The sequence below is a fragment of the Aythya marila genome, assembly GCF_965140915.1.
Source record: "Aythya marila genome assembly, chromosome: 4".
In the NCBI taxonomy this organism is placed as follows: Eukaryota; Metazoa; Chordata; class Aves; order Anseriformes; family Anatidae; genus Aythya; species Aythya marila.
In genome coordinates, this window is record NC_139045.1 from 47,882,823 (window position 1) to 47,902,580 (window position 19,758).

The 19,758-nt window shown below is 39.5% G+C and overlaps 1 protein-coding gene across 3 annotated transcripts in view; it reads right to left on the reverse strand.

Annotated features, from left to right (window-relative positions):
• Window positions 1-9,398: 9,398 nt before the first annotated feature.
• Window positions 9,399-19,758, reverse strand: part of TRMT9B (tRNA methyltransferase 9B (putative)) — a 112,612-nt gene continuing 102,252 nt past the window's right edge. For all 3 annotated transcript variants that reach the window (XM_082758704.1, XM_082758705.1, XM_082758706.1), the window contains 2 exons: window positions 17,821-17,994; window positions 9,399-14,520 (listed from right to left, as the gene is read on the reverse strand). In XM_082758704.1, the coding sequence (XP_082614830.1) occupies window positions 13,487-14,520; window positions 17,821-17,994 (1,208 nt within the window). In that variant the 3' untranslated portion in view covers window positions 9,399-13,486. The remainder of the gene's footprint in view (window positions 14,521-17,820; window positions 17,995-19,758) is intronic.

The window sequence follows — 19,758 nt, forward strand, 5'->3', positions numbered from 1 at the left end:
CCTGGCTGTCAGCTCTGGGACAGCTGCAGGCTCTCCGAGGAGGACAGAGTAACGACGGATGAAGCTGCTCATTAAAGATATCCCAAACTCTTCCTTGGTCATTTTTCCTCATTACTGCTCCACAGAGGATAAGAAATATACCCCCTTGAGAGAGTCCCATGTAACACCTATAAATTAATCCCAGTCCAGATAAAACCACTGAGCTAGCTCAGAGGGTATTTATAGCTGAGACATGGCTTCCTCGGGGGATTACAGACACCAAATCAGTGCAGTTGTTCCAAAAAATCAGAGAAAAGCTGCTTCTTTCTCTTTCCCCTCAAGTATAGCGAGCTCCTTTCACCACAGAATTGCAAGTATGAAATTCTGTGTCAAATGCAACCGGCTGGCTGAAATAACTTCTTGTTTGTGTAGCTGTGAGGCTATGTCCAGAAACCCTAATGATCACTAATGATACAGGCATATTCACATGATAAACATACAGTGTCATTAATAACTTGTGCTGGCATGCCCTCACCATCACCAGGGCTTCACATAAATACATAACTCGCTCTATAGATTTGTTTCGGAGCCCTTTTCTATCTGCTTATGGCTCCAGGCAGATCATTGTCTGTACAGACACAGTAATTAAGGATCAGTAATTCTGTCCTGTGGCCAATATTCCCTACAGGAGGAGGCATGGGATGGGTTTTCAGCCACTTGGCATTTCAGAGCTCATTGGAAGCTACTAGAAAGCTGTTGAAGGAGAAGAGCCAGCAAGCATTCCCATCTCAGCATCTCCACAGGAGAAAGTGGTTGCCCTGAAGACCTCTATAGGAAACAGTTGTATTTACACAGCTCCACAGAGGCAAATGGAAATGTGCAGCTCCCATCTGCTGAACCAGGGCCGAACAGTGGGAGCCAACACTTCCCTCATGCCTCCTTCTCAAATAAGTATGTTGCTGCTCCGTTTCTTGGGAACGAGCTGGATACACACAGGAAAACAAAGGAGGGTTCTTGAGTCTCTGAGGTACGTGTCATAGAAATAGCAGATAAATAAAACTTCATAAATAAAAATATCTTTCTGGAATGATTTCACAGAGGTGAAATTTTGAACAGTGAAACAACAGTGACTGCCATAGATCCCAAGTTTTATTCCCATATATAAGAGCCAAGATTTTTGTCAGCTGGGAAGAAATCGGGGATGTTTGTGAACAGCAGGAGGAGAGCACAGCCTCAGAGCAGCACAGATTCCAGCACCAAAGACATCACTCTTAAGTAGACTTACTATTTTAATCACTTACTTACAACTTTAACACAATCAGCTAGTTTTGTTGAGTTTGGGTTCCTGTAGGTTTATCAAAGGCGAAGCCACACACGGCAGCGTAGGCATGAAGTCCCCTGTGGGTGCTCCTGGCTCATCCTGAGAGCATCAGCCACTTCCTCCAGCCCCGCAGTACCACAAAGAAATACCTCTCTATAAATAATCTCTAAGAACTTTTTGACTGAAAAAAACTGTAAGGGTTTGGTTTGAAACACATCAGACTAAAGAACAAAAGCATAAGGCTTGAGGGAGGGGTAGGCAAGAGCTACTCGGCTTAGGTAAGTAACTAAATAACTGGGGGACAGAGGGAAAGGCAGTAGAAAAAAAAAATAATAATAAAATAAAATAAAATAAAATAAAATAAAATAAAATAAAATAAAATAAAATAAAATAAAATAAAATAAAATAAAATAAAAATTAGAGTGTCTCCTCCCTTTGGCAATCACTTTCTGGTTTATGCTGCTGCACCCTTCCTACACTCTCAGACCTCTCCCAAGAACATTTCCATGCCTTGCACTGTCTTGAAGGGTGCTCTCTTCTCTTTAATGCAGTGGCAGTTCGAAGGCTTGATACTTTGCTCTCCCTTGAAAATTGCTGGAGTTTGCTTTCCATTGCAACAAGCAGTAGCTGAGGCATCCTCCCCGTGAAGAGGTCAGATCCTGCTGCTGCTGGCTCAGGACTGACATTAAATTACAAAATGGAGGCTCTGCAGACCACACCAGCCTGCCTCTGCTCTTCCTCCCCGCTTTCTGGTTTCCCAGAACTGCTTGCTCATGGATGGGCTGTACGAGGCTTGGAGTTTGTGGGGTTTCTCTTGACTGCTGCTAAATGGAAAATGTAAAACAAATAAAAAAACACAGAGGCACAAGTAAAATAAAAAAATAATCTATTCAGTCTCAGTCTTTCAAAATACTTTTGGTTGGTGGCTCACAAAAATAACTATTTTTGGAGCACTTCTACATCTGCATTTTGCTCTCAATTTTCGTCTGCAGACAGACCTTACTTACCCAAAGAAATAGATTGACTGACACCTAGTGGAAAACAAGCTTTATTTTCTCTTATTCTGCTGAGTGGAACATTTTAGGCAGTATTTAAATTGACTCAGTTTATATTACTATTATTGTAGAAAACAATAACATTACCACCTGCATTTTACCTTTATTTTATGAGCGTATACAGATATTCAATATAATCACAGGCAGGACAATCAACAACAATTCATTTAAAATACACGCAGACACTTTGATTAATGAATGAGCCTGGTATGAGACCACAGCACAACCCATCCTTGTACTGAGCGCAGACCAGGAACACGTAGCTCTGAGAGCCCCTGAAGTGCCAACCAATAAACATAAATTTATTCTCAAAACTGTCAGCCTTCTGGAGTTGTTGTTTCTACTAATCCAGAATTATTGATTCCCTTGCTAATGTTTTATGCATAAACATTTAAGAAATGGAAGGTAGTTTTTCCCTAAATTTTTATTTTTAATGGACTTAGAGAAGTTCATCTTATGGTATCATTTAGCCCAACTAATGATAGGAATGTGAAGCTGATTTTGCCTTGTCGTTAGGATTTGTACATGCTTCAGACTCTTGTCTCAGTGGTCGCCTAATGTTCAGCATCTGTGAAGGGATTTTGCAACACAAAACAAATGCCAAACATAGCTTAGCTGACTGCAGCGTTCCCACAGCCTGATGTAGGTAGCATCACCCATATGTGCTTGTGACTAATAGATTTGATTGGTGCAATGCTGTGCTTTGCAGGCCTTGCTGAGAAATCTCTTTACAAGGTCCAGCTGGAGGAGAATTAAACAGTAGGGATTCTCTTGCGGACAAAATCTCGAAATATAATTCCGTGGCACTGAGAGGCTTTGGCTTGAGCTTCCCTAGAACAGCATGTCCATTCTTCTAGCGCCTCTGCCCACAATTTCTGAAGTCATCTAAACTGTCAGATCCTGACCCAGAAAGTCCATGTTCCTGTGAGCTGGTCCCTCTGTCTCAGCCAAGTGGGACGTGTGCATTTAGAGGTAATCTTACGTGTCATTTTTGGAGAAGACTTGGTCTTACAGTGACTAATTGAAAGTACAACTTGATACTACCAACAGCGTCATTCACACCCAAATCCCAAAGGTCTGAATATTACGTTTGATGCAATGATCTAGAGGAAACAGACAAAAACACAATGATTGATCTGAATAGCCAGATCTTAATATATAACTAGGGCCTGAGACCTGATTTACAAGCCAAGTCTGCTAAAGGCAGTGCTACCCAGAAGGTAATTTTCCTACCAAAAATCCCAGACTAATTTCCCCATAAAAGCTTCTGCTCTCCAGTCACAGTGATGTAGATCTTACTTCTAATTTTACCTATCAAAATAATTAAGTAGACATGTTACATTATAGAATCAGTCTTCATATTCTCATTCCAGTTTGCCAAGTACAATTTTAATAAATTCAAAGAGCTGTATTGAGTCACATATTTAAAAAATTAATAGTTGCTTAAAAGAGCATTAAACTCTTCTGAGTATTTATATTCCTACAAGGAGAAGAAAGGACTTCAGATCACAGCTGTAGATCCTGTGTTTGCATTCTGTCTTTCATAATACTTAGCTACTTTCAAGTTGGCCTCTAACTGGATATGGGAAAGTCATCTTTTTCTGCAGGGTTTTGGGATTTTTTTTCAGTTTGGCTCAGTTATGACCTCTGATTTTCCTCTGTCCCTAGTTTTGGTCTCTGGGAACAGCAGAAACCACTAAATGTTTTTGATTATCCACTTAATCCCCTCAGGCGGTGTAGTGTCTTTAGTCTAGACTTTAGTGAAACTACATTTATTTGTTGAGCTTCTAGTTCTCAATTAAAAAATAAAAAATAAAATCTTGAGAAACTTCCTGTGGTTCCTTGTACAGACTCTTGGCCGGTTCATACAAGAAAAACACTGCCTGATATTTCATATTCATACTTTTTTTCCTCTCTCTTAATACTTTTCAAAAACTAGTTCTATTTCTTTTTTGTTTTTTTTTTTTTTTTTGTTTTGTTTTCTTAATTGTGACATTCTCCAGCACTGTTAGGAATATTCCTCGCTGTTGCTTTGCCATCTTCTCTCTCTCTTCCATTTCTGAATCCTTCCGACTTACTCATTCAGACCTTTGCACTTGTTCTGAAGGGAAGCTGGCACACAAACGCAGGAGACTGCTATGATGTTGTTAGCAATGACCTTGGCTTCAGCAGAAAAATGTTACAGCATACATTCTCCGTGCACACCCAGCCAGTGCAGGGAAGGCTGGTTTTGGTGTATGCAAACTGATGGGAGCAAACCAGCTGCCACTTACTCCAGACTGTGTGCTGGTATTTCACTCAATGTTACCTTTCTCTACCACTTGTATTTAGGGAAAACAAACAAACAAACAACAACAACAAAAAGCAGGTCTGTAGAGATGAGAGGCTACAGCAATGATTTTCATACTGTGAATGCAAGCTAACCGATGTGCTCTTTGGTGAGCTGACATCTCGGAGAAGCACAGACTATCTAATATCCCTTGGCAAAGATGTGTTTCAGTTATGGACCATGCCAATGGCTTATCATCATCATTCATTCCTCAGGAAATGAGAAGGGGACCATGAGTGTTTCACAGCTGAGCCATTCACCAAGAGGGACATCTCTCTAGCTGTGCCTGGTGGGCCAAGGCTAGCAGATGCCATTGTTTTCTTGTTTGTTTCTTTGTTTTTCCACTCAGGTTGGAAAAAAGTCTTAAGTATCCTGGACTGGTGGACAGCCCAGCTCAAGCACACCGGGGCTGCCGGGCAGGGACACCAGCAGACTCTTTGAGTCTGTCCCAGAGCTCCTGAAATGTCCCCTGTCAGCCATCTGCATAGCATTTGGGAAGGTGCGTGCCTCTCCCCCTTGCTTGGCCCTCCTTCCATCCCATGATTTCATGTAGGCGTCCTGTGGCCTGTTCTACATAGGGAACGACCCAAGTGCACAGAGACACAGCCTCCCCGTACAACTACTCCATCCAACAGCGGTCTGTAATCATCTCTGAAATCTTCACATTTATTATCATCAAGTGGCTATCGCTGCACATGACTTTTTCTTTATTTCAAACTTCATTGTAGGAATGCTAAAGCTGTTTATATAACCACTGTATTAAATCTCTTTTTGGTATTTATCCACTTAAATGTGTTTTTTGATAGTCTGTCTCCAGTGAGCTCTCATTTATGCTTCTTTACTCTCAATAAGCCAGAGCCTAATATGTTACCACAGAGACATGATCCGGCACAGACTGAAGTGCTCATGTGAGTAACCTGCTCAGAGACACTAATGGTTTGTTTAATATTTCATAGACACGTCAATTATAAATTCAGCTCATATTTGGAAGGCTTCTCTGCACACCACTAAATCACTTCATGTTTCCTGTAAACTGTCTGAACTGAAAGGCAAAGGTGAATCTGAGTACACGCAAGGTTGCATACAGATATTTCCCTACACTGGCCAAAAAAAAATTATTTTTTTTTTTTTAAATATATATGTAATTATTTTTTTTTTCTGTTATAACATGATTCTCCTAAGACCCTCTCCTTCCTTCCTGCTACCCCATCCAAGCAAGACCTGGTTGGTAGTTCAATCGCACCCATGCCTTCGTCCTTTCTTCCTTATAATCAAATGAGCTTGCCCTTCAAAAGTTGCACCAAGCACTAGTTTCCATTGCATTGTAAAATAGGTAAAACTTTTTTTTTTTTCTCTGCATATATTAAAACAGAAAAAAGGTTGTATCAAAATGTTACATATAGATGTATTTTTGAATAAAACAGTTAAATAAATAAACAATAAAACATAATAGCAGTTTCTTATTTAAAACTGTTAGGAGTTTGAGTAACCTTTAAGGTGTTCCAATGGCGGCACAATCTTCTTAAAACAGACAGGGCCAGGTCCCAAGAGGCTGTGAGCACTCTTGATCATTATTAATACTGATGGGAGCCACTACTGCTCAGTACAGGCAATGCCCTCACCAGGCTATGCCACTGACTGAAGCATCCATTTAGAGCAGCCTGGAGATGCTGGGTGATCTGATCAATGCCCTCACCATCTTACCTCTGGCATTCTCTTACACATGCTGGAAAGTGGCTTTGGCCAGTGATCCACAAAACTATCTGTTTTCCCTGATTTTGAGTAGAGGGGAAACACTACTTTGCCCTCCAGATTGTTCATAATTAACTGTCAGTCTACGGTAAGGAAACGCGAGTACTGATGGGTCAATTTGTTCTCGGTAATTCTGACATGTAGCACACAGTCTCTTATATAAAGACACAGAAAGAGACACAGAAAAGAACACCCAAAAGACTCCCCTGGATGACTCCTATTTTTATCTTGTGGAAGAGGAAACACCAGTTTTCAGTCTGACTGTGCACACAGAGATGTCTCTGTTAGCACACTGATATGGCAGAGATATTTTTAGCCAGATCATCTGCTTGTTTACATCCCCCTTCTTTATCTCTTTTATTCATGAAGACTTCAAAATGCCTGGAGTCATAGGCTCCGATATTCCAGGAAATGAATTTTAGGTGCCGTACAAAGAGCAGAAAGCAGTTTATATTGTGCAGAAGTCAACCTACCTTGTCACAACAGAAGAGGGCAACCTTATACCATCTCACAGCTCCCACGGTCAGGGTCCCATCCACACACCCGTCCTCAAAGCAGAGTATTGCTCCTGGTCAACCATGACACATGGGGTGAAGAACTTAGATCCAAGAATCTTTTCAAAGGCAGGAGCACCACTCATAATATCCATATTTTCTTTCTTTCTCCCACATTTCTGCTTCTGTTAGGACATGATCACAAGTGCTGAAGCTCCTCCTGCTCATTTTTTTTTTATATTACTTTTTAATAGAATCATAAAATCATAGGATGGTTTAGGGTGGAAGGGACCTTAAAGATCATCTAGTTCCAACCTCCCTGCCCTCACCATAAATAGAATCATAAAATCATAGGATGGTTTAGGGTGGAAGGGACCTTAAAGATCATCTAGTTCCAACCTCCCTGCCATGTTTGGTTTGTTTACTTGTTTAAACAGATTATTTGGATTCTATTTTAGATAATATCTATATAATCTACGGGGGTAGGTGATAGGTTTAAGAGTCAGGAGCCAGGCTGGGCACTGGGAGAAGCAGCAGGTGCAGGTGCTGCAGGCTTGCCTAGAATTGACACTGAAGATGTAGGCATAACCTAAAGAGCTCAGAAGGTACCCAAACAAAGACAATGATGGATAAATTACAGCTGACAGGAGAAAAGGGTGAAGAGGGAATTATGTGTAGATGATACCATCATTTGTTGTGCTATTGGAGATGTAAATTGTCCTCAATCCTGTAAATTAGTCCCTGTAATAAGGTTTGCTATAGCACTTTGAGGCATTAAGGAGTCATCTTCTCATTTTTGTCTTCAGCTGTCAGAGACAGAAGTATGAGAACACCCTGAAAGTGTCATCATAAATGGAGATGTAATGGTAAAAATGGTTTAAGGGTAAGGATTTAAGGATTAAGGTTTAAGGGTAATGATTTAAGGGTAAGGATACCACATATTTGTGGTATCCTGAGGTGCTACTGCTGTGTTTTTTTTTGTCTCTCTCTGAATAGAAAAGAGGCAGGCTGAACTGGAGAGTCTTTGAAGGGAGTGCTCAGAAAGAAGAAAATAAGTGAAATTAGAGATAGAAAGAAATAGAAATGAAATAAACAGGAATAGTGGAGCCCTTGATTATTAGTTTAGCAAAAGGGGAACTGTGCAATCACATGCATCTGAATGCAGAATGCTAAGTATATTTACTACCATAGTAGCAAACCAAGCATCTAGGAAATCACTCCTGGCGGATCTGGAAAATTAACTATCCAAGATACCTGGAACAGTCTTCTACAGCACACACATACATGTACCTGTTTTGTTAAGGGGGAGTCTCAGGGCAATCCTTTCTTTACTTGGGGTAATTAATATACTTCAGTTACTGTGCAGGTAATCACAGCGAGCCACTAGTATCCCTTGACAACTGCAATTATGCTCTTTTTGTTCCTTCATGCTTTTTTTAATCTGTCCTTATATCTATTTCTAAAAGAAAAACTTGCACTAGTGCAAATATATGGTAGAAGAGTAAAATAAATGCAACCCCATGTTGTGAGGGAGTTTAATCTAGGTCATATTGATTGAGACAAAACAGAGCATGCTTCAATGTAGATAAAAATGTAGGAAAAATTGTTATCCCGAACAATCTTCCTCTGCATATGCCTAGCCTTGACAGTGCACAAGTACTGAACTCAAAGTGGTGGGAAAAAGGTGCATCGGTGCATTGCTTCCTCTGCATGTGCTCATGGGTAAAGACAGTAGGACAATATCAACCAGACCCTCTGAAATATAAGAGCTGTCCAAACAGAGACCTCTGCTTACCCTAGGCATACCCAGCAGTGCTGATTGTGCCTTCTCTGCTGTGACTGCTCTCACCTTTGCCATTCCCCTTCATTTCTCTTTCTCCTTCCTATCTTTGCTTTTTTCTCCTTAGCCTTTCTCAACACTGCATCAGATTTCATTCATTCTTTCTTCATAGACACCACTCTGTATCTCACTAAAACTGTATTTATTACCATCCCATTGCCCAGTCTGTGCTCACACAGCTTTCCCACAAGCTGAGCACGGTTAGGTTACATGCTCTGTACTGCTAGGCGTGTATGAATGCTTACCTGGATAGTGCCTAATTACTAGCAGGTCCTCAGTCACTAGTATGACAAACATATCAGTACAATAAGCGATCATATAAGCAATCACTAAGCAATTGATGATCACAGTACCCACAAAACCACTTTTAACTCACTATAGCTCTAACCTCACTAGGAAATTGCCTATTTTTGATAATAGTATTTTTCTCTTCTGATTTAAATTGGGGTAAAAAGACTGCAAACAATCCCAAAGGAATACTTCAGTGTTATCTTATGCCCCAGAGCACAGTCCTGGAGTACAGTAAATAGATCAGAAGGGCAGGAAGTGCAGCTCTGTCGCAGATAACCCTGCTGGCCCATCAGATACACCCTTTTCTATCATCAGCATGACGCATAGTACTGAAGTGGCTGAAAATCACATTTCATCACCTTTATTTACCTAGTTCAAATGAGCACATTTACGGCTAGGCTGCCTACGAACATCTAAAGCAAAGACAGAGTCCCTGGCTTCATAGCCCCATGCCCCATGTGGTCTACCTCTTACTGAGCAAATGGCACTGACAGAGTCTGCTCAAATTTAACATTCATCAAGAACTTTCCCAGACACAGAGTTTCCAGTGGCTAATATATTTATTAACTAATCTTAAAGCACAGAAGTTCTGTAGGAAATAACATTTGAACCAAGTAGGATATATTTTCTGCCAAATGCTAGATAATAGGTTCCATGTACGGACAAAGAGCTGATTACAGAGCAGTATCTATGCATGATTTTGACAAGGAGGTCGGAAGATAAAATCACGGGTAGCTGCCAGAATTAATATACTTCAAGAATAAGAAATGCTGATCTCACAAAATAGATATACGACTGCATATATTTAACACTGACATACTTCATTTTCCTGGAATACTAAAACAGCCACAAATCCTGTCAAAGTGCTGAGCAAGAAAATGGCTAGACCACTAGGTTCAACACAATGTCGATACCAATACAGCCCAACGGTGACACGAATGCGGCTTGACGGAGACACAGCACAGGAGAGGCCCAGGGTCAGAGCCATTATTTCTATTCAGCATCCACCCAGGTGGTTCACTACAGCTGTTCTGCTGGTGTAACATACACAGCTCTTCATCGGGTATGATTTTACAGTGTGCACATAAGTAATTTGTATAACAATATGTACCAGAAAAAAAATCTGCTAGAATATTTACAGCTTTCATACCTCACCTGTGTTTTTTGAGTTCCTACACCACAAGCTTGGAAGAAAGTAAATTAGTTGCCATTAGTAGGAAAAAAAAATACATCTGCATTTCTAATATAAATATTTTATGTATTAAATGTCATTTATCAAAGGTTGCAATTGTATTAGTGCTTCAGAAACAGCTCTGTTCAGTTGCACCCTTTTGATTGCAATTGTGCATTTGGATTACAGTGCATAAGAGTTAACGTAGCAGCAGCTTTTGTTCAGCCAGTTCAGACTGATGGCAATATTGGTAAATTAAATTGTAAAAAAACACAGGGCATCTCTTCTCATGTAATCAAGACATCTCTGTGTGCCACTTAAGGGCAGATGAGCAGCTTAGGAGCAATCCTGGCCCACTAAAGTCAGCATTGGGCTTGATATTGCCATAAACAGGGTGAGAATTTTGACCATAAACCAGACAAGAAATACAAGAATACATTTGCCCGTTACCTTACAGCAGTAAGATCCTGTAGTTTGGGCATTTCTGAGCACATAGGGACAACTGGAATTTATTTATTTATTCATTCACTTGTTACAGACTTTTTCAATTGCACACACGCCTTTCTGAAGACATTAAGGATGTATGCAAGCTATTAAAGATTGGGATCTCACAGATTCTTCTGGGAATTACATTTTGATTAAGAAGGCTCTCATCAACAGGGAAACCAATCAAAAGAGACAGTCACCATGCTCTGAGAGAGATAATCTGGTTTCTTACACGATGATAAAGATGTTACAAAGCTAGGCAGCTCTTATGGGTAAATGGGAAACTTAACATGGGAATAAAGGCCTGACTCACATGCCTGCTGGGCAGACCTGAGGTTCATGACTATCTTCAAAAACTGTGTTACTTGGTGACTATACATTCTCAGAGGAAAATGAGAAATTTACAAACAGAACAGGACAGAACAGAACAGAACAGTTCAGTTAGAAGGACTTAGAAAGATCACCAAGTCCAACAGCAAAAACAAAAAGAAAACAGTTCACCAAACACCCACCCCACCAAGGAATTTATGACAATACAGCCCAAACTTTCATGTGATACAGCTTGGTGACATCAGCTCAGAACAGGAAAAATGGAAATACAGAAACAAATAATTGTGAAAAGTATCTCCAGTCAAGAATCTCAACCCAAACTACACAGGGAAAGTCTACAAACATAAAAGCATTTTAAAATACCTTAGTGGCTGACAGATCTTACTCATACAGCAAATAGAGAAGGAAGTTTTTAGTAGAGCCTGAAACATAGAGTCAGCCTTTTACAGGGGCAGAAAGTCTCCATTGTAAAGAGAATGGAAGCCTTTTTTTTCTTAATTTACCCCAAATTTTGCTGGCCTGCTTATTTACACACTGAATACTGTACAGGTAGAATGTAGAAGTACAGATAACAGAATTGAAAGTTGATTCTCCCAGTTAAATAAACCTGTCAGTTTAGATTAATAATTTTCAATAAGAAATTTCATATATGCTTGGAATGGAGCTTCTGCATGTTGGAGTTTAAGAACAAACTTTCAGAATTGGATACAGGATGATCACCAACTACCTCTTTCCTACATACGGCCCAGATTCCAGGGGTGCTGAATATCCCCTATATATCTAATCTGGAAGCAACTGAGTTTGCTTCTAAATGCTCAATCTCCTCCAAAAATTTCCAGCAAATGAGGTAAACCTCAGGTTTAGAGGTTCAGATGTGAGGATGTTGCAGATGAGGTGTGGAGCTGAGCATGACCCATACTGGCTCTGCAATACACCTGCATGGGCATTTTCACACTGTGCTTCTAAAATGGGAGCTTGAAGATGCAGCAGGACCAGCCCCTGAGCTGTGCTCAGGGAGCAGCTGGACCCAGCGATGCAGGGAATATTGCCACTGCTCTGAAGTAAGGTTCAGACACAGTGGAATAGTATTTCAAAAGTGTCCAATGCATGCTTCTTTGACCACATTGTTTTTTTTCAAAAGGCAGTGGGGAATGCACAGATTTGCCTCTGGCACTTGGAAGAGACCTGGGAAGGGTAAAGCATAAGGATCCCAAGCTATGAGGAAGACAAAAATGATTGTTCTACAGGCAACACTCCAGTAAATAAATCCATAATACATTACCATGCAGTAATTACTCCTGGGCAGCCACATCTAAAAATAGTCAGTATCATTAGGACTTTCTACTGAAAAATAAATAAATCCATCTACCAAAATCCATCCAATCCAAAATTCCATCCAAAACCCATCTACTTACACAACATAGCTTGGAAATGTTATATTTTAGATACAAACTTGACTTGTATCCTCCTCCTATCTACATTATTTGACACACCATTGAGTATATATTCTCATGTCAGTGAATGAGCAGAGCAAATATGACAGTTGACCAGATGTGCACTGGGATTTTATTAATCTTATCAAGTATTATTTATCTTAGCTACCCAGGCTTATCAAAAAGATATATGTATCTCAAATATTTGATATTTTGTAACCTTTACAGAATACTGCTACTCTCACTAATCCCTCTGACTCCTATGTATAAATAACCAGCAAAGACCTGCAGCAAAGGAAATTAAGATAAAATATTTGTGAGAGCTAACGTGCAAAACTTAACCTGCACCTGAGACGCAAATTAAATTGTTTTCAAAACAAAAGTCCAAATTATCATTCAAAATCCATTCTGTCATTTGCTCCAAAATACAAACCACAAGTAAGAGAACATGCAGAGCTTGCTTTGTACATGGCTTTTGCCCACTAACAACTCTACTCCAAACTAAGCAGCCTTGAGCATTGGGACAATGTTTGCTCCCAGTTATGCAGCATGCATATACAGTCAAGTGTGTTTTAAAATGTGCCTATGTCTCTATTTATACGGCTTTAAGAACAGGGAGTAGTGTGACATGTTTTAAGCATTCCAAGAGCAAAGCGTAAATGTCCTACGAAGAGGCTATTTCTCATAAAAGATGCCCTGATCCTTTCCTTGTCTTATAAAAAAGTTTTATTTTTCAATATAAAAGTATATTTAAAAACACAATTATTTGCTAAAAGCAATATAAAACTTTCTGGTTTTAACTTCATAAAAGTTTAACAAAACATAAATATCGTTTGCCACTTACATTCCTATATACAAGCTTTCCATCAGATAGTTACATAGATAGGAAATGGATGGCACGTGACTACAAGGGATTCAAATTCCACATCAGATTGCACAATCACAGGAACACAAGGAGCAGCTTAAAATCCTCAGTCATTGAATTCTGTTTTGTTCTTTTTACAGTTATTTTCCTCTTTTCTCTGCAATAATGCACCAGTTTCCATGGTCATAGCAGGAAGAAAGTATCAGAAGCTCAGGCACGTTCTCTTCTATCAGAGAGCACAGCTCCCCTTCCCGAAAAACATGATAATAACGCATGAAGGCTTTTGTATCCAATGCGTCAACAGTTTGGTCCCCAACAGATACTGCTGAATCCAAAGCAGAATCAGTGGAATCAGTTGTTGAAGTTCTTTTGAAAAACTTGCTGGCGTTAGACTTAACAGTATTATCTTTATTACAAATGCAGCTGTTGTCCCTGTCTTCCACTGAACCATTTATAAATGCAGCTTCTTCACTCTTGCTTTGAGCTACGCTTTGGTGTCCTCCATTTAAACTCAAATCCTTCAGTGCATCTGTGGCTGGTGACCACGGTGGCTTTTTGATAGGCGAGCTTTCTACAAACACATCATCATCATCTAAACTTTGTTCTTTCAACAGTGCCCCATGGTGACCTAAATCCAAACTGCAGTGCCGTGAATGCTGGATGGGCATGGTACTGTTTGTCCATTCTTCATTCTTCAGAGGCTTCAGTTTTTCAGTTTGCTTCCTCATGGCTGATTCATCAAGGGATCTGGAGAAAAACCATGACCGGAAAGATCTTCCTAGAGCACTGTAAAATCTGTTTTCTTCTTCCGAAATTTTCATGCAGCAGGCTCTGGATAAGCAATGGTCCGTATTTTGGGAATGTTTCGAATTAGTTTCTGGCTGCAGAGTGGTTTGGTAGCTGCAATCAGAGATGACTAGCTCTGCAGGGTGTATATCTTGGCTTTTCACAGCATGCACAAACTCACCCTTATCTCCAGATTGATTTGATTCTGAAAAATGCCGTGAGCACAAGGCCTTGTTCCAGGGAACAAATACGTCTTGTTTCTCAAAGCGACGATTCTTTTGTTCCATAGCCCAGACATAAACCATCATCTGGCCTCCAGGCATCAATACCCTTGCCATTTCCTTTATTGCTTTGATCCTTCTTTGTTTAGTTGAAAAATGATGGATCACTATGAAAAAGGAAAGACATCATGTATTGAATATTAGTATGGGAATAGCATTTTCTTCTTCAACCTACTCTATGTATTTAATCACTTTAGTTGTCATATCATGATCATCACCCACTGCAAGTCAGCAACAACGCAGAATTTATTGGTACCATGGTACAAGTTTACCCTAGAATGTTCTCTTTTACCTTTACATTCAATGAATAAAAATAGGCAAATCCCAAAGGAGGAAATCAATGTCATCACAATGTAGGGTTTTGAGATAAGTCAGACACAGGTTACTATTTTTTTGTATAATCCATAAAAGAAAATAACAACTAGTTTTCAGTGGGTTTTCAAAAGAACTAGTGAGATAAATTAGAAATATTTTGCAGTGTATTAATTCTCTAGAAAGGTGTTGCCTTTATACAATGTTTATTTTGGGGAACAAAATGAGAAGAAAGTGTCTTGGCCTAAATTTTCGTATCTGAGAATCATAATTTGTATTTTTTCTTTACACTATGGTATGGTATTAAGAAAAAAAAAAAAAAAAGTCAAAATAAAACTATTGATCACTATAGTTGAATTTTCTTTCCATAATAATTTCCACATTTTCAAATTTCACTGTGATGTGGAATGAAACTATCTTTCAAGATTTCCACACTGTTTACAGCTTCTTACTCCCCTGAAGGAACCAATTTTAACAACCAGTGAATAGCTAAATCAGCTGTTTTCTCTCTAAACTCTCAAAAATGTTAACCTGGACTGAGATTGGTCATGCTGGTCTCTCTATCATCAGTACTAGATTTGATTTGAATCAATGATGGACCAATTCCATAATTTGATTCAGATGGACTTGGAACCAGCCTATTCTACACACAAAACATTCCATGTAACCAAATAGCAACATATAATAATTGTATATGTTGTTAGCTGAAGACTTCTCAACTTATTAAGAAAAATTAATTATCTTTATATGTGCTGCTTGACAGCAGCCAATTCTACTTGTTGAAAGATCTTTATTTCAACATTGCAGTTATGAAAGACTGTTCAGCTAGCCTTGACTTTATTCTAAACAATGATAAGTTACCAACGGGAAAAAAAATGTAGCTTTTTTACCACAGGACAGGAAAAAACTTTCTTGGCAGTTGATATTAACTAGGTCCTCAGAAGCATCTGAGAACACAAGACAGAAAACTCTGGGAAGAGTTCCCGTATCTGTATGGTTAATGTTTCTTTCCAGCTCCTCCCAACTCTTGTCAATATTTTCTTGATCTTTGGAAGAAACAGACAACCAACAAACCAAAATAAACCTACCACAAAACAAAACAAAAACTATTTCCATTTCTTAAACAAGATGGGGAGAAAGGAACTGATACTTTCTCTCACAATGGAGGCAGGCTGTATGCCACCACTGAGCCTCCTGTAAACTGGGGTCAAAACTGACAGCATAAGCATTTGAGCTTATTTCACCAGAAGGAAGTGCTAACCAACCAAGAGATTCTGTGCAAATTCTATTTAAACAGTTCATTTACTGGATGAAATATTCTTCATGGTTAAAGTTACTTAGTAATTCTGGTGCTTCTACAGAAATATAAATCCTGTAAACAGGAATATACCAGCAAAGCCACGAAGAGCGTTTGACTCTGCACACAAATATTTGCCATGCAAAAAAAAAACAACTTCATTTAAAACTAGATGGAGACAGATATACCATGTCGCTGTTCAAGAGGGATTAAAATCCATTATTGTTAAATGCACAAAAATACCACACCATCTTTTGATCTTATCATAGGACCACAGAATGGTTTGGGTTGGAAGCGACCTTAAAGATCATCCAGTTCCAACCCCCCTGCCATGGGAAGGGATGCCACCCACATGATCAAGTTGCCCAGGGCCTCATCTAACCTGATCTTGAACACTGACAGGGATTGGGCATCCACAGCTTCTCTGGGAATCTGTGTCAGTGCCTCACCACCCTCTGAATGAAGAATTATTTGACCGAACAAAAAGTTGCTTTCTTTTTTTTTTTTTATAAGTCCCCTTTAAGTACCGAAAATCTGCAAGCTGCTATGACATCTCCCCAGAGCCTTCTCTTCTCCAGGCCGAACATCCCCAGCTCTCTCAGCCTTTCTTCATAGTAGAGGTGCTTCAGCCGTCTGACCATCCTTGTAGCTCTTGCTGGGGGCACCAGAGCTGAATGGAGATCACCAGTTGGGGCCTCAGAAGGGCAGAGCAGAGGGGGACATCACCTCCCTCAACCTGCTGGCCACTCCTCTGTTGATGCAGCCCAGGATGCAGTTGGCCTTCTGGGCTGCACATGTGCACTGCTGGCTCATGTCAGGCCTTTTATTGGTACAAATATTAGATAAGTAGGCTATCCTTGAAAGTCAGCTGATCTAATAGAACTGAAATTATGCTACAGGACCTATATATGGATAGAGTTCACTGGTTAACTAGTTAATACAAAAGCAATTTTATATAAATACCACTTGCATATTAGCCACTCTTTTCTCCCTTTAAAATTCTGTTCATATGTGAAAAAGAGATTTTAAAATACATTTTGGTCATAGATTGAGTAGTTTGTTGATTGCTACCAGTAATAATTTTCATGTTTTATATTTTTGCTGATACAGTCAAACAGTCTGAAAGGAGTTTAAGTAAGAACTGAATTTAAAATGTAGACTGTAACTGAGTAGTCTAACTATTCTTCATCTGTTCTTTTCCAGTTTTTACTTCTCAAATTATGAGCAATTCTTTTCAATGAGATAGGTCAGAGGAGTCAAGATGCTGAGATTCTTCACTCAGAAAACAGGCACTTGAACACTTCTAAATTCTCATTGCATGTCTACTCTAAGAGAAATTTGCGTTCTTAATACATAATAGTTGACATAAGTTTCGAGCTCTTCTGTAGAGAAAGCCAGTGTTCTCCCTTTCAATGCTTTTGCTGGTCAAAACAGATCCTAAAGAGGAACCCAAAGTTTATCTTGACCATGCAATGTGTTTAAACTACCAGCAGCCATGTTTATACTAGTTGTTACTTGTTTAAAATGCATGCTGGAAGGAAATCTTTTATCCACAGGGTGAACAAGACCACATATAAACAAACAAATGATCCACATACTTCCCTGGTCAAAAGCACATCTGTGCAATGGACCTATTTTTTTTTTAATTTTACTACATTCATTTCAGCTATATGTGCTGCAATTCTCAGACAATTATTTCAAAACAAACTTAATTGAAATGAAGATACATGGAGAAAAAAAAATAAAAGATAACCAATTTGGATTTGCTGTGGGACAGAATGTATTCATGTGGTCTTACCTCCAATGGAAATGACTGCGTTGAAGCACTGGTCCCTAAAGGGAAGGTTAAGGTTGTCACATACCAGAACTTCATCGCCTCTCTTCCTTGCAATTTCTACCAGTGGTCCACAGTAATCACAGCCGAGAGTATACACCTGACTGTTGACACTGAGATACTTTCCAGTTCCACAACCTAAATAAAAGAATATTCTTTACTAGATTTGAAGTCACATGTTCCACACACTAGTTATTCCCCTCAAAGCACCGAAAACAATGAGGATTAGGTCGGGGGGTGGGTTGTCTTTCCTAGTTCTAAGGCTTCCTGGGAAACAAAATGTGTGTTTGCTCCTACTAGCCTAACTCCTGAAGGACTCATTTGGACTGCTATTATATGTTCACAGCATTAGGAATGTAACAGTACCAATATCACCAGTAAAAATACTCATTGCACAGCCCTGTGCAACACCAGGTTATGTGCATTTCTCTGGGGAAGAAAGGTAAGTGCAGGTGAGAGGAGGAAGGAGTGGTTCTCCGTAGCCACTATTGCACAGCTCAGAGCCATGCTCAGTATCAAGCAGCATACTGAGCCGTTATATAGCCTGGTAACCTGTTTCAAACAATGAGTAAAAATGAGCACCTGATAAAGAGTAAGGATGGGGTAAGTTTGATGACCCTTTTCCTCAATGTCCTTACAGCTTCCATCTACTTTCTGTTCAGAGGATTTCCTGTAGCTAGTGTGCTTTGTCTTTTTAGTGACTTCCAATAGATCTCTCTTTCAATTCCTCCCCAGCCTCTGCTAAATCCCACACAGTACCCCTCCAGCACATCCCCACTTCCAGGGAGAAGGACTAGAGAAGGGGATGCATTGGCCCAGACCCAGGTCTCTGCACTGAAGCCATCATAAGCCATGTTAACAACCCCACCAAGATCTCCAGCCAGCAAGGTCTCTGTGACTGCGTAACAGAGGAAAGGATTTGTCTCCAAGAAATCCTAAACCACAGCTGTCAATGACACAAGGCAGAGAGGAAAATTTTAACTTGAGATACAGATTTGAAAATAACTGATTCATAAAACTCCTGCCATGTTGCAGGCACTTTCTCTTTCTATCTTTGTTCTGACGCATTGTAACACATGTAAATGTAATGAACAGTCCCAGCATGTATTCTACCTAAAAGTATGTCTACTAAGGGCCTGTGCTATACTAAATTGAAATCTTTCAGAGTGTTCTTCAATACTGTATGCATAACAGGCACTTTTCAAAATTAGATTAGGAAACATTCGCTGCAGTTATGGGTCAGTAGTGAAGAATAATTTCTGAAAGTTGACAGCCAAGCAACTGGGTAGCAGCTTGGCAAAGAGAGCCATCTCGGTATTGGTAATTCAATTTAAAGGCCTGGAGTTATCTTTAGAAACATCACTGCTTCTTGCAGCGCTGCTGCTGTCGTTGATGTTAATGTGCACCATTATCTAGAGAGACAGCACAGGAACTGCTGGAGAACAGCACAACACTTCCATGTTGAAAAAAGAGCATCTTTCTAAAGCAAAAATCAATCATTATGCTTTGAAGTGACACTTAAGAGAAATTGAAAAAATTATTATTAATACAGATCAAGGAATATATGCAATAAAACATGAAGCCCTGCATGTTGGGTAGAAAGTTTAAGCTTTAAAATTAGGATAAAGTATTATCAGTTAGTAAAAGGAACACATTTAGTCAAATGTATATTAATTTAGAAGATTCAGTTGCTTAATACATGTGTTTTGGTGGAGTGCTTTGTAATAACAGTGAGTTTTCTGAAGTACATGGTCTGCTCTGGAATGAAGCCAAATAACAGTATATATATGTATTCAATACAAGCCAAATAACACTCTTGGTACTCTAAAAATCTACATTTGCAGGAGATTCACTTTTAAATGAGTCATCAGGAGGGTGGGTTCCTTCATGAAACTATAAACA